The following is a 15,947-nucleotide window of genomic DNA, read 5'->3' as shown; positions in this document are numbered from 1 at the left end:
TTAAAATTATGAATTACTGCAGCTTTATGTATATATAAGCAAAATCAATATTTGGCTTAGAGTAGCAAAGTACCCCCCATGAAGTGCTCTCTTTTACTATACTATTACACCACACCACTGTAGCATAAAGTAGTCCTGCAGTTGCATTGGGCATTACTCAATTTGATGAGAATCTCTCCGTTTTGCTTGAGAGAGCTGATGTGTTCTTCTGTAAACAACATGGGGACATCCTAATGAATGAGTAGTTTGTTTTGAGGTATTTACTTGTGAGTGTTACAGGTTAGTCTGACTATGCAGTCAGTAATGCAAAGACAGTTCTTCGTGGGTGCGCACCTTTCTATTTTCAGGTGGAGGCTGATACGCAACATTCTGCCTTGGTGATGTATTTAAAGCACACCCTGAGGATTATATATACCTTTATGCTTCTGGTATATGAACTTGGGGATGGTGTAGGCTCAATTCTGTCTGCATCCAAATAGTTTTGTGTTCATTAATGTTTAAATGGTAACTTCTGCATTTAAACACCTTTGTATCAAACAAAGCATAATTTTGATTTACATAGCAATGTAAAAGATAGGTGAGAAGAAGTCCGTTCAAAACGTATTCTGATTTTAGTAAACTTTCATTGTAACAATTTTGGAGAATGGAGTAAGAATATAATACATACTAAGTAAACCCTTGAAAAAGCTGTTATTTTTCTTAGGTACAATCAGTTGAAGCATTTCTGTTCCTTATCTTTGTACATAAATTAATATGCCACTTTAATATTTTCTGTTCTTAAAGGAAAGAAATGGGTAGTTTGTTTTTCATGTTACATGGCTAAAGAAATGAATCTTGTATCAACTGTTGTTTTAAGAGTTCATGACAATTTCTGCAAAAGACTTTTTACTGGGTAAATTTATCGGGTATCATCCCATATCAAGGCAGGTTCAGTAATAATAAATGCAAAGCAAAGAAGGCCAGGCTGGTTTTGGGTCATTTAAATAAGCAGTGCTAAAATCAGTTCAAGTGCACTGGCTCTTGCTAACCTACCAGCAAAAGTGGGCAAAATACTAGTCTTACATATTAAAATACCTCTCAAATGAATGTTTCTGATATCTTAGATTTGATCAGTATATAATTTATTTCCTTGCTTATTCTCAGAAGCAAATAGGGATAACTAACAAGTCCTTAAAGCTCAAAACTGTAATTGTCTATTTCCATTTTTGTCTTTTATAGAGACGAATTTAATATTAAAGTTCTTCAGGCTTTTGTTGAACTCCATGAGTTCGCTGATCTCAATCTTGTACAAGCCTTAAGGTGAGCAAATTTTTTTTTTTTTTTTTTTTTGACCTGAGCTTCCTTTATCGAATTGCACGTACATATGAGTCACTGTGTTGATTTATTCGTCAGAAAGCTGATCTACGGCTCGGTATAATTATACGCATTACTGTGCAAGTTAGCAGAGACAGCTCTGTTTTAACGCTTCCAACTGCTTGCGTGTGTGCTGCCTTTGAAGGTGAAAACTTACAGTTATTTCAAACAAATAGAAGCAGCCAACGCACAGCCATGACTCTTTGGTGTGCCTGCCATATGTGGACATTTGAAGGTCTGATTTATGTCTTAGCATAGAGATAGGCAAAACCCAAACAAACTCCTAAGCCAAACAAATAAACAGTTTTCTTTGCTGCCAGGGTTCTCCTTTCCTCCCACCTCAGCTTGTTCCTTGTGGGGTGGGTGGAGTGGGCTGGAATTCCACTGGCCATAATCAGTGATGATACTCGAGTGCAAAAATGTAAACTTTGGACCAAGTAATTTCTTTCTGCATCCCTCAGAGTTTCCCACTTGTCATGTGAAAGAAAGTGTGGTATCTTAGTGTACTTTTTTCCCATGCAAAGTGAACAGTTTACTTGATTTCTCTGGGATGCTAGCATAGTGTCCTTGTGAACTCCCTTCTCATCTTGGTGGAAATCTGTAATAGATCCAGCAAATTAAGTTGATTTAGACAGTTCTGCCAGTTTAGTTGCCACAAGTGACTCCCTCCTGACACCAGATAAATTGAAATGTCTGTGTGATCTTTGTCTCTGGTGCAGTGCCTTGTGATATGGAGTCAGAACAGTTTTGCTATGATTGAGTGATGTGGTGATGATAACATGAGCTGCCTGAGGCTTGAGCTAAGGAAGCCTTTTCTCTGGCTACTGAAGCTTGTCTGGGAGGCTTCATACTCCTCTCTTACCCAATTTAACATTAGGTTTGACTTTATTCTTCCTTAGCAGTTGCTACTATTAAATGTTTGTATTTTGGTAGCTTACAAAATTCGTGATCTGGGTTGGAACCTTGCATGAGGTGAGTAAAAGACAGTACATAGAGCTGACAAACTAAAGATGGCCTGCAACACTTTAATATAATGTACTAAAAATGAAAACTGATGAAGACAGGAATAAATGGTTATTATATCGGCACCCAGTGTACAGGGACTATCGAGAACTTGTTTTGCATGGCAGAGCATGTAACTTTGCTGGTTTAGATACTGTTTTCATTCAGATAATTCTTTTGCTAAAAAAGAAAAGAATAAATGATGAAATTCATTGGAGCTTTTTAGCGTCACAATGTGCCAAAAGTGAATTTGTGAAGACTTCTGTCCTGTATGCATTCCAGTGTACCTATATGTAGAAATAGTAAGTTACGAAAGCAGAAGCTGTGCCAGTTCATGGTGCTAAACAGCAGCACAGATCTCCTGTGTATGTCACAAAATTCCTGAGATAATACCATGAGTCTTTAAGAACTAGGTCTGATTCTTGTAGGGTGGACTTACACGAAACAGGCAGCACCTCTCTAAGCGCTGGGCATTTTCTTGTTGTTACTATTTTTAAAATGTTTTCAATGAGTTTAAATAAAGATGTTAAGTGTGTTTGTATTCCTTGCTTCTCTCCCCTACCAGAAATATTTTATGTAATGTGTCTTTTCACATTGTAAGTAAAGTCTGTCTGAGGGCTTATTGCTTTTAGTAGCCAGGAAACTCAGGGAGGGTTGAGCTGATTGTTTCCCCGTAGCATTCTCATGACAAAAATGGGATGCATACAGAAAATTGTTTACTAGTCTGGAAAAAAGAAAGAGTCTCAGAATATGAACGGCCGTATTATCTTGCCTGATAGCATGCAGTGTTGCTGGCTGAATTACTGGGCTAGCCATCTGTGCATGTTGCTTTATAATAGCTCCTGACTTGTGTGTTGAGAGATTCAGAACATCTTTCTAGGACGTTTTATATAGACATTGCTGATTTTTTTTTTGTTTGTTTTGTTCTGATTATTAGTAATATATGCTTAATAGATAAGTATTGAAATGAGTCTTAACAACTGTCCTTCCCTTCTGTAGGCAGTTTCTGTGGAGCTTCAGACTCCCAGGAGAGGCTCAAAAAATTGATCGTATGATGGAAGCTTTTGCTTCACGCTATTGCCTTTGTAACCCAGGAGTCTTCCAGTCTACAGGTTAGTCACAGGAAACAATAGGAATTCTTAAGTGTATGTATATTTTTATTTATTTATCTATTTATTTGATCATCTGTGTTCTTCTACATCTGATGCAAGGAGATGATCACCAGTTTGGAAGTTCAGGATAAAATAGTATGTGAAATAAGACATTTTCTGAGAACTGAGAATATGCAACTGTCTAATCCTACGCTTTGTTTCCAGGAGCAAGTTTATGGTCAGAATGTGTTTCCATTTATAAAAACATCAGCATTAATACATACCTAAGCAATTAAAGTATAAAACACACTTTAGAAATGTCATCAAAGATTTTGGCTGGGAATTGGAAAAGAAAGATTCTCAGGGGCTTAAAGGCAGAAGAGGTGTGTAGGTTGGGTAATCTTGTTTATCAGTTGCAGGGACTTTACACCTCGTTATCTGTGTATCAAGTCCACCTGTATGTGGCTACAGTGTGTTATCTAGAAAGTAATCCATTTTTGTTGTGAGGATCATATCCTTACTCTTTAGCAGTCTGCTCAGCAATAATTTAATCTTAGAAATGCAAATCAGTTTTCCATTGAATGCCTTGGTTTAGAATTACTCAAGTCATAAAAGCTAACAAAACTTTGTGACAGGGCACAGAATGCCCTACTGTTATGGCATTGTTGGTCTGTTTCATTATATACACAGTTGATCACTTGGTTCGAGGAACAGATAGGCTAGGAAAAGGCTGATGTAAAGCAGGTCTGCAGCAGCTAGAGAGGAAAATACTTACTGAAAACAAAATGCTGACTGAAGATGGAAACACATTTTTCTTCCATGTAGTGGAGAGGTTTCAATCCTGCTTTTTCTTACGCAGGATCTTGTACTTGAATTCTCCCAGAATTTGCTATAATCATAACCATGGCAAGAGACATGATAAGATCTCCTTTGTCATCTTTTAGTATTACTCAGTGATACTAGCCATGTCATATATGCCAAGAAATGGAGTCCATGTCATTTTCAGTTTGTTTAAACGCAGTTCTGATACTATTTTGAAGACACGGTTCTTTCTCTTTCTCAAAAGCTTTGGAAGTACTTTGAGTAGGAGTTCAATTCACCAAGTCTAATACAGGATCTACCAATATGGTCTAGGCAGAATCTCTGTGCAGAGAATGTTTTGCCCAACACCACTTCACGGTTTCAAGTAAAATGTTAATTCAAGGTGATGCAATGATTTCGAAGAGTTAAGAAAACTTTCTGGATTCTCTTGTACTGTTTTTCTCATACTGGCTTTTAATTTGAATGGTTACATATTTTTTCTTTTTGGGCTTATTTCAACAGTCTTAAGAAAAAATTTGAGACTTTTCTGTCTTGTATAGTGTTCAGGATTTTTTGACTACCTGTTTCTTTATCAGTCATGATGAGCTATATATTAATTTTACAGGTTTGCGCTACAACACATAGGAAGATAAATAATTTTTCAAATCTAATTTCAGATACATGCTATGTGCTTTCATTTGCGATCATTATGTTAAATACCAGTCTGCACAACCACAACGTAAGAGATAAACCAACAGTAGAGAGGTTTATTTCTATGAATCGTGGAATTAATGAAGGTGGAGACCTTCCAGAAGAATTACTAAGGGTAAGTTAGACTGGGTAAGACACAGCGTTGCTTTGTGTTTTTAATAGGAAACTTAGAAGCATGTACAACAGATCTCAGGCAAATTTGTCAAGAGAAAGTAAGAACATTTGCTAGCATGTGTAACATTTGAGTAGCTGAAAGAAGCATTTTCTGATATTCACAGCTGCTTTGAGCTAGTTCTCCGTATATTCAGTCTTTTGAGGAGAAGAGATTCCAGAGAAAACACTCTGTATATCTCTCAGTAGTTTGCTGATGGCAAAATTCTTGTGGTATTGGTTTCTTATGAAAAGAAGTAGTATTTCTGGGTAAGTCAGAGAAAGATGGAAAAAAATAATAAAAATCATTGTTTCATTATTGCTTCTCATGTCTTTCCATGTGTCTTGTGGAGCTTCCTGCTGTCCCTCGAGATATCAGTAAAAGTACTTATTTCTCTAAGACAGTGTGATGGTCTGAATAGTTTTCTGAAAACCTAGATTCATTTGGCAAAACTTGTACTAAATGAGACCTGAAGGTGAAACCTTTGAAATACTGAATGCTGAAGTTAAAGAAAAAAATGTCTTTGCTAGGAGTGCTTATAAAAATCTGTAAAAAGAAACACTTGTTTATAGATGAAGTAGTTAAAAATCAATTGTAATCAAAGGAGTAAACAAAGATTGAGAAGGGGGTGGTCCAGGATTTTACGGAGAGTATTTCCTGTGTTTTTTTATGCAAATAGTCTGAGAAGCAGTACAATGTCCTGGTTGCATTTGCTGTTAGGCATTTATTAATGAGGTCTTTTTCCTTTTTTTTTTATTCTTCTAGAATTTATATGAAAGTATTAAGAATGAGCCGTTTAAAATTCCAGAGGATGATGGAAATGATCTAACGCATACATTTTTTAATCCAGATAGAGAAGGTTGGCTGCTGAAATTAGGTTAGTTATAAGGGCAGTTTCGCTGCTATGTGTTTGTTCGCTGTTAGCATGTTTGCTGCTTCTGTGTCTTATCTGCTTTCTTGTGAAGGTAATAGGATTAACTTTGTAAAATGTATTTTAAAATGTATGAGCCAAAATAAGTTAACTCCTTTACATCTGAAAGTTCTTACTTTTTGTTTTATGTATCCAAATTAGCAATCTTGGTCCAAACTTTTTGAGTTTTATTTCTGATATATGAGAAATATAAACTCGGTGACAAAAAGGAAACACCATATGGTATTTACCACATGCTGTGACTGATAAATAACAACTAAGTCTCCATAAGGTCATTTCAGAAAACTGTGTGATGTTTCAACAGTTTTCTGTGCACAAAAAAAAGGATTTCTCTTCAAATAGTTATTTTCGTATGTCTTTATTTTTCCATATTATTTGTGAGTTTCTCTTGGTTTGGTTTTGGCTATGATTTTTAATGAGTGGTTTAAATGTGCCTTCTTGTTTTCCTTATGGCCTATGACCTATCACCTTTCTGTTCTGTGACTGGCTGTCTCTGCTTATTCTGCATTAGGAGGTACGTATCTGATTGCTTTCCAGTGCCCTCTTCTTCAGTTGCTCATTCTTTTATTTTCTTCCTCCTTCCTCCTGTTTTTTTCCTTTTTATTTTTTTTTTAAATCAAATTTATTGTAGCATTTTGCTTTTTCACTCAGTGTCACTAACAGTATCATCAGCTGTACTCTGAAACAGAGTGGCATGTCAGTGTCTAGCTCACATGCGAGTGTGTTCTGCAAAAGAAGAAAGTGTTTACATGTAAAGCAGAAAAAGATGACTATTCAGCATACTTTTCTTCACTGAAGAACTTAACCAGGGAAGAATAATTTCTACTGGGAGAAAACAAAATGTCTTACTCTTGTAATAGAATTCCAGAGTGATTTTGTTACTTTTATATCAGTTATATTAGATTATTGAAAGATGGATTACATTTGAGCTATGCATTTATAAAGCTCTTCTTTCCTGCTTGTTTTCTTCTGTAAATAATATATTTAGCTTATGCAACAGAATTTTAAATGAGCCCCAGATTTAGGGCTGTAGAAGCCTCAGGTCATTTGCAGTCTCCTGGCACTGCAAGATGCCCTCGTTTACAGACTTCTACAGTTGGTGGGATTCACTTTTTCAATTGGGCTTAGGGAATTTTTTTCCTATATAAAGGAGACTGACATTTTATTTTAACATTTGTTTTTCAATTAAATAATCCTCTGTTCTATAAAACACCAGTATATGCTTTAATAGAGCCAGTTGTTGGCCACTTCAGTGTATAACTGCCTCTTAAAGTAGAAAGAAGTCTGCACCTGGAGAACAGTGACTGAAGTGTGAAAAGGGATGTGTGCGGGGGGGGGGGGGGGCACGTGGGGGTGAGTACGATGAAAGAAAAGCCTTGTTAGAGCCATGGGCCTGCTGTGCTGATTGCACCTGGAAATCGGTGGTCATGCTAGTGCTGGAAGGAAATAGAGGCGAAAAGGAAGCATTTGGAATTCATACACTTGCTCTCCAATATCTTATTTTGACCTCTGCGCTACAGATGCTATAGTGCTCTTTGACTTTCTAACCACAAAAAAGCAAAGCTCTTGCTTTTTGTCGTGTTTTGGCTCAGCTGGCACAATTTCAAAGATGACTTTACAGCTTCTCTTCATTCTGTAGCGTGAGGCGATAGCTGGCTTAACTGGAAAAGCTTCCAAGGTGCTGTAGATAGATGCGCTTTCTGGACACGAGGCTGGGTGTAAGCCCATGCTGTGCGGGTTTCTCGTCCTGTTGCCAGGGCTCTCATATGCAGAGCTGAGAGTGCAAGCAAGTGTGTGTGTGTAGAGAAGTGACAGCATCCCTTGTGGAAGAAGCTGTCAATAAAAGACATAAGAGATGTAATAAAATATAAAGGGACAAAGAAACTGAAGAAAAAAAGGTGACTGGGAGTCGGTGAGAGGTACCCTGTACTTCTACTCAGTCCAGCTCTGGCGCACAGTCAGTAACACCAGCTTTTCGTTACGTACTGTGTAGGTGAGACAGTGCACAGAAAACCCAACAGGAAAAGGCTGTGTGTAACACTACCACGGCATGAGGGTTATTTGAATAAAGAAATGAAACATGTCCAGAAGCCTCCAGTGAATTGGCCCGTAAATGCATGAAGCTGCGCTTCCATGAAAGACTTTTTTTCCTGCAGACCTGGACTGGTACAAATACATTTTGCTAGCTTAGATGCATTGACCAGAAATAAACCTGGTGGGTTTTTATTTTTTTTTATTTATTATTTTCTTTCTTTCGTTGTCTCTTCTTTCCTCTTTGGAGTTTCTTATTTGCCAGGAGGCCTAAACTGGGTGTTGAAGGTGCTGTCTTGATCCATGTTGTTTGCGTTTTTACAATAAGTTTTCTGTTGGGAAGCAGTTCTTGTGAAATGGGTAGCATATCTTTCAGTTCTGGAAGATACTGATACTAAAAATTTCAGTATTATTGAAATACTAAGGAGGCTATTCCTGCATGAGCGTTTAAGTGCTCAGTTGTGGTAATACTGAAAAGTTGACAGACAGTTTTATGTAGAACTACAAGTATGACTAAGACAACTTGCAATCCCTGAGTATATCAAGACAGTGTCTTGTATTTGGTATTTCTTATAATCAGCTCTTCCCATTTATCTACTTGTGCCTCTCTTTATTGAGGCACCATATTGATTGTCCTTTGGGCAGGAGATGGATATAATGAAACTTACACGTATTGTAAAATATGTGTGCCCTAAAGACCACCCTAGCTCTCCAGCCTGGCGTTGGATTTTAGAAAGCTGGGAGGGTGCAAAATGCTTTTTGGACAATTTGCTGCTCCGAATTGTTTGGAGGTGACTGTTTAAGTCCGAGTGCCAAACCAGGCAGCCAGACAGAAATTCTGGTTTTATCTATCTAGACTCAGCTGGTACCTTTACATAGACACCTTTATCTTAGTAAAACTAAATTATCTTTCAGTTCTACGTTGTTCGAAGCATGATGTAAGGAGAATGAATGCTACAAGTGAAAAACTGAAAGCTGCTGAGTGCTAATGAATCCTTGCTTGCAGCTACTTGAGACATTATGAGCTTTTAGATTTTTCTGTGTCATAATTATTAGTGGTGTTGATACCGTGAAATTTTCTGCCATCCACTTTTAAGGTAATTTGAAATCTGTCCTAATGCTCAAGTTACGATCGTTTTGCAAGAGAAGCGTTTCCTTGCCTAGAACAGCTGCTTTTGGCAAACAGCTTGTTTTGCACAATATTTTCTTCTCATCGGAGCGAAACTGTGACATTATTCCACCAAACTGGAGAGGAAATGATTCAGGCCAGACACGTGATCATGGTAATTTTTTTTTCTGCCAGTCAGGCAGTTACTGAGAGCTTGGAGATTGTCCAAAGCTTCACGTCGGGACCTGCCCTGCCAGTGGCGCTTATCCCAGCACCTCTGTCCTTGAGGGGGTGTCGGAACCCGGTACCTGCCTGGCTCTCCTGGTACCTGATGCACTTCAAGGTTGAAGTGGTTCATGTTGTGGTCCAGGGAAGCTCCTTCAAAGAAACCCAAACTTTGATCCAATCCTCTGTGTAACTGCACAGTTCTGAGTCCATTCTGCCTAGTGGCATCTATGTGAACTGAGAAGAAGAGAATGGTGTTGATGGATGTGTGCCTCTCTTGCCCCTCTAAAACTTTATATAAACATGCTGAAGATCTGGGTAGAATTTTCTAACCTTAGATACATTGCTTCCTTTAGTCTTAAGGTCTTTTTTAATTTTGAAATTAATTTTTCCTAAGCCATTGCCAGTTGTTTTCCCCCTTTTAGTATTAGTGGTTTCTTTTACCTTGTTCTCTAGTTTGTACTTTGCCCAGAGTTGAAAAAACATAATCCCATGTTGGATTACGTAGGCAAAGAGGGTTTTTATTCTTCTTCCTGTACATTTTGCCTTGTTGTGGCCTTTTCTTGTAGTTTCCCTAGATTTCCACCTACAAGATACCATGCTGCTTAGTTTTGTTGTTTGAGATGCCTGCATTTTAGCTACTGGGCTAGATCTTTCAGAAGTACGTCGTTTCTATCTCTCCATTTCTGTAAATGTGCACAGATTTCATACTCTTGATTGCCTTGATCGTCTTCTGCTAACTTAATTCCTTCCAGTTTTAATCTTTAAAAGGCCAGGAGTTGGAATACGTTATGAAGTATGGTACTAAACCCTTTGTTTAGCAATCTCTGCCAAGGAAAAGAATGTTATCACAAATTCTTACCCATTAATCTTGCACACAGTGTTTACAGGCTGCAAAACCTTATCAGCTGACTTCTTGGGTTTTAGCCCGTTGTAAAGGCATATGAAGTGCATGTTGTATAGTGACCCTTGCAAACTTGATGAGTACAGATTAGATTGCCTTTCAAGCCTTATTAGTTTCTGTGCTGTTGACAGCTGCAACTAAGTAATGGGGTGGGGAGGCAGGAACTTATATGTGAGAACAGTTCTTTATCCCACCAAAAAATCCTGCCTCGCTGCTTATTTTTTCTGGAAGAGTTAACTCCTAGCTTGATGGAGCAGGAACTTAGGGTCTGTTCCCATGCCTCACCTGCGTCCTGTAACCTGATGAGCTACTGGCTGTTGTAGGGAGAAGGGAGCAATAAGAGGGACGGTGCTGGAAATATTTAATCTTCCTTCTGGCTTCAACATCTATACTGTCCTGGAGCTGAGAAATGTTTCATGACAAAAGCTTAATCAAAACTGCAACATGATTACAAAAGGTTTCAGGTTTAGGAAATCAGGCTTTTCCAAAGAGAGGAGGTGGTTTCAGGAAAAATTTCAGCAAACTTGACTGTCATTTGCTACTTGGAACTTTGTGTTGTTCTAGGCAGCGTGTGTTGTAAGTCCGTCATTTCTGCCTTAAATTATAAGCAGACCTTCTTTTGAAGATACGATTATTACCTGATTGTTGCTTTCTTGTGTTTTGACGTGATACTGTAGTTTGAGAAACATCTTTGCTCAGTTTAAGCTGCATCTGTGATAAGTAAACAACTCGCCTGTTTGATTCATCCCGTCTCCTGCCAAATTGTTTTTCTACTAGAACTGGGCAAGCCACGGCATTTGGCGCTGGGTGGTGCTTGTGACCTGTTAGCCTGAAAAAGGTTTTTGTGCTGTTAAATGATGTCAGCCTCAGAGAGCAGAGCGTGACTTTAAGTCACAGCAGTGAAGGCTGGGGTTGTATGAAAACACATCCTGTTACGGCAGGAGCAAGGTCTGCCCTGGCGGTGGCCTTGGCCCAGCTGCTGCCTGTTCGGTGGCGTGGAAGTGACTCAACCCAAAGTTCGTCGGCTTTCCATTCCTAGCCCAAATACTTCCTGATACCTGACCCAGCTCTCAGTCAAGGTGATGGGAATTTTTCTAATGACTTAACGTGCCCGTTTGAATGTTTCTGCAATGACTTATTTAAGGATCTGTCACAGTGGTTGTACTAAAATGCCACCAGTTCTTCCCTCACTTGTCTCCCGTTCACGCAACCATTCATTCTGTCACGGCTTCTGCATCTTGCACTATTTTGCCTTATTTCACCGCACCTGCTTGCAGATTAAATTTTTCTTAAGATATGTGTGTGCATAGTGGAAACATGAGTACATTGAACAGTGCAGTGTGTTAGCACTGGGTTATCGTGTAGGTCATGAAACCAAGAAGAAGGAAGATACGACCTGCGCTGTACTTGGTCTGCAATGCAAACACGTAGTAGGCTGGTATCGAGAAATTTCATGGTACTCCTTGAATTGTTCTTTAATGTAATACGATTTGGATTTCTGTATTAAAACAAAACTCCAGCTATCTCAAGTAGAACAAAAAGATCAAATTATGGTCATGTGTTAGATTTAGCTATATGACTTGGATTAAACTGGGGGCCTTGTGTGTATTAATGGTACTCTTTTATGCACGGGTGTTCAATAGCAAGATCAGTTATTTTGAAATGTTGGGTTAATGAGATCAAATTAGTGCTGAATGGATGATGCACAGGTGGTGACATAATCCTGAAGTCAGATAACTATGGTGGAACTAAGCCTGTATATTAATAACGTGAATGCTTTATCTACAATTGTCTTTCCTGGAAATGAGGTTTAAAAATAATGTAACTGTGGAATGCTAAACATGTTATGAAGTAGGTGATGGCAGAAAACCAGCTGAAAAGGCTGAGACAATAATGTGCCTTTCTAAAAGGGACTGTTTCCTGCAGTGTGACGCTAGCAGGTGGCAGAAAGAGCTTTGTGGTTGCTGTTGTCTAAACTGATAACGCAGGAATAATTGGCATTTTTTGGAGCAGTAGCTATTTCTTCTGTCAGGTGTACTCAATGCTATGTTAACCTGTAAACAGAACATGTTTTTAAAATACTAAATGATGAAAAGGACTAAACCTGGTACGTTTTGGCATCGGATTTTCTCATTTTTGACACGTGATACTTGTTTTGCTAATAATGTTTTTAAGCATCTTAACGCACTTGATGTTAAATCTGGAAGTAGAGATGGGTTCTTAATCACATGTATGCTCACGAGTTGAGCGAAAGGAAGGAGATAAAATGCCCTTAACTATTGATAGGACCCTTTGCTTGTACAAACAGGTTGTGGAGAGGGTTGGTTCTGTGGCTGGAACCCAATTACTGGTTTTGGAGCCAGTTAGGTGGTGGGTCCCAGAGTGAGCGAGTGGCCGTGTGGTGGTCAGCCACCTGCCAGGTGACACCATGGCCCTGGCACCGGCCCCCCTTGGCCACAGCAGCACCGGCTGCACGCCTGAGGGCTCCATGTATCTGGATTTTTGATGCAGTAAACAACTGTGGTGGCATGGACAGAGGGAGCGGGTCTGCCTGCTCAACTGTCACATCTGTCCCCTGTAAGAGAGGAGGTACTGGCAGCGTTAGAGCAAACGGCTTGTGTGGCTGGTCAGCAACACCATAGTTATTGCTGTCTCGGGAATTGGGTCTTAATACAAGAGTGACATCAGCGTGTTCCTCTAACCTCAGCTCATCTGTGCCTGATCCATTTACAATTAAGCTGTATTTTGAAAACTAAGCAAAACTAAATTACTTTCATATCCATTGTTAAGCTTCGGCAACAACAGACATTTAATTCAGCTATACCTTTTTATTGTAGGGGGAAGAGTAAAAACATGGAAACGAAGATGGTTTATTCTGACTGATAATTGCCTGTATTACTTTGAATACACCACAGTAAGTATATATTGGAGTGAACTTAATTTGTAATTAAGATCTTTAAGTGGCTAATGATGAGATATTTTCCTAATTTTTTAGGACAAAGAACCCAGAGGAATTATTCCATTAGAAAATCTTAGCATAAGAGAAGTTGAAGACCCTAGAAAACCAGTAAGATACTTTCATAGTTGTTTTTTTTAATGAAGTAAACCATATAGAACTTAGATATAGTGTTAAATGAAGATACTTGCCAGATGTGTTTTTTTAAATTTATTTCCTTATTTCTATCCTCCAGAACTGCTTTGAGCTCTATAACCCCAGTCATAAAGGTCAAGTAATTAAAGCATGTAAAACTGAAGCTGATGGTAGAGTGGTGGAAGGCAACCATGTAGTGTATAGAATATCTGCTCCCACTCCGGAAGAAAAGGAAGAGTGGATTAAATCTATCAAGTGAGTTTAAAGTCTTAAATTTTGTCATTCAGAAATGGAGTGTAAGCTTTTTTTGAGTAATCCATTAAGAGAATTTGTTTGAAGAGTTCTGATGTGGCAATGTCCTTCAGGATTAATGACAAGCTACATGGGATTGACATGTCAAGATACAAGTCTCCTGTTACTGTCTGGTTCTAAGGAAATAGTTGTACTAACTCAAATGAGGAAAATGGACTTTTTTTTTTTTTTTTTTTAAAGCAAATGTAAAGCCTCATGGGAATTGTCTTTAACCCTAATTTTATTAGATACTTACTTCACCTAATAATTAACCATAGTGACGTGTATCTTAAGCATGTTCACAGTGCAGCTTTAAACTTCACAACTTGACTATCTTGGAAGGTTTATAAAGCAGACCCCAAAGAAATAAATAATGGTCAATATGAAGATACAAACTCTCAATAGATTACAGCTGAATAACATTTTTTCTAAAGAAATATTTGTGATGCCTAGAAGTTAGCCATCCGTTATATTATTAAGAGCATGGAGTCATCCACAGGGAACAGAGAACAGTAAGTTTCAGTTTTCAAAAACACATATATGTTAACCAACCTTATGATTCTTTTGGGTTTTTTTCCTTCTAGAGCAAGTATCAGCAGGGATCCCTTTTACGATATGCTGGCAACGAGGAAACGAAGAATTGCAAATAAGAAATAGAATATGATCAGCAACTTAGATACCTGTGTCAGTCTATAAATGAGCATACAGTTGAGTGATAATGTAAAAATTGGACATACTAAATGAAGACGATAACTGTAAATTATACCTATATATATATACATACACACACTTTACTATGATATAAGAACTTGGCAAGACCTTTCAGGGTAAATAGCTATTGGCATATACTTTGAAGCAAGCTTCAAATCCCAGAGGACGATTATATTGGAACTTAATTCAACTCAAGACACGGAAGCCTTGTTTTCACTTATGTTAGTTACAACTCCAGTTTACTTGTGTGGGATGCAGTTGAGGCCAATAGTAAAATGTCCTGTACCTGTTCCTTGAGCACATTTCTCCTAAAAGGAGGAGTGATTGTAAGACTTTCAACTCTCACTAAAATGTAGCACCAAAAGTGGAGTGCAGCGTGATCTAGCACTTAATTTTTCTGTAATCATAAAGCCTACAATCTCAATACTGGTTTTTGAGTCTTGTGTGTTTTGCAGTAAGTGAGCAGCCAAGTGTAGCTTTCATTTAGGGTTCACTCTCCTACCTTTATGGAAATAGCTTTTCTTCTTCTTTAGAAATGCAACTCAGCATAGACTGGCAGCTGCGTAGTTAACTAGTTGTGCCAAGGGGTTTGGTTGATATGCACTGAAATATATGCAGGTCCCAACAGCAAAGGTTTGAGTCTGTAGACATGACGCTAAGGACAGACGTGGTTTGATATTTGCCAGTAGGCCAAAACTCATTCCTGTCTGCTCATACACTCACAATAAGTAGTAAGATTTAATGACTGGTTTAATCTGCTTTTTATATAGTAACATCCTTCTTATGTTTTAGATGTGTTGTAGTTTAACGCTTAAGTTATGACTAAAGGAGTAAGATGACAGGGCTTGCATGAGTTCAGGTTTTGCACGTGAAAACACCCCCAGATAATTTCACATGCATGCAGTGTTTTTAAAGGAAAAAACCAGGAAGGTGAAACCTTTTCTGTAAGGTACAGCCCTAGATAGTTAAGCAAGCAGGATTCATTCCTTGGCTTGCTAATGAACTTCTAATGAGAAGTTCAGTATTTTTATTGCATTCTTAAAGGCGATTTTTCAGGTCTGTGCTTCAGCAGTTGAGATTGAGAAAATGAATAGACATCCTTATTGTTGCTTAAAAAAAAAAATCGCACACGTTGGTTACCTAGTGCAACTTAACTCCCCCACAAGCACGTTGGGTTTTGGTTTAGTTTAGTTTTGATTGTAATTTCTGGGAGAACTTTCTGTGGTCCTACTGATAAGTCTGTCAGTAACGTGTAAGCTGCTATGGCAGATTGTACTACAATGCTTTTCCGTTGATAGCACACGTACCATTCTTAAGGTGAAGCCCCCAACGCCACAATGGGGGCAGAAAATGTTTTTTTGGACCCTCCTGCTTCTGTTAGTACTCAGTTTTTCACAACCTTGTTGAACCTGAGCCGTGCCTACTGTGCCAGTGAATGCTTTGGAGACCCAACACTTTGTCAAAGCAGTTTTGCTTCTTGTTGTTGCAGAAGCATCTCTGGATACATTGTAGGGAGACGCGCTGCACTGACAAAGCCACAGTCGTA

General features: G+C 38.5%; 1 protein-coding gene across 1 annotated transcript in view; it reads left to right on the top strand.

Moving 5' to 3' along the window:
- Positions 1-15,483, top strand: part of CYTH3 (cytohesin 3) — a 49,992-nt gene extending 34,509 nt beyond the window's left edge. Inside the window, exons 6-13 of the mRNA XM_037385346.1 lie at positions 1,219-1,299; positions 3,355-3,467; positions 4,925-5,073; positions 5,875-5,986; positions 13,146-13,222; positions 13,304-13,375; positions 13,500-13,654; positions 14,275-15,483. Coding sequence (XP_037241243.1) covers positions 1,219-1,299; positions 3,355-3,467; positions 4,925-5,073; positions 5,875-5,986; positions 13,146-13,222; positions 13,304-13,375; positions 13,500-13,654; positions 14,275-14,347 — 832 coding nt within the window. The 3' untranslated portion in view covers positions 14,348-15,483. The remainder of the gene's footprint in view (positions 1-1,218; positions 1,300-3,354; positions 3,468-4,924; positions 5,074-5,874; positions 5,987-13,145; positions 13,223-13,303; positions 13,376-13,499; positions 13,655-14,274) is intronic.
- The last annotated feature ends 464 nt before the right edge of the window (positions 15,484-15,947 follow it).

Source organism: Falco rusticolus, chromosome 4 (genome assembly GCF_015220075.1).
Source record: "Falco rusticolus isolate bFalRus1 chromosome 4, bFalRus1.pri, whole genome shotgun sequence".
Classification (NCBI taxonomy): domain Eukaryota; kingdom Metazoa; phylum Chordata; class Aves; order Falconiformes; family Falconidae; genus Falco; species Falco rusticolus.
This window is presented reverse-complemented; position numbering and strand designations above follow the sequence as displayed.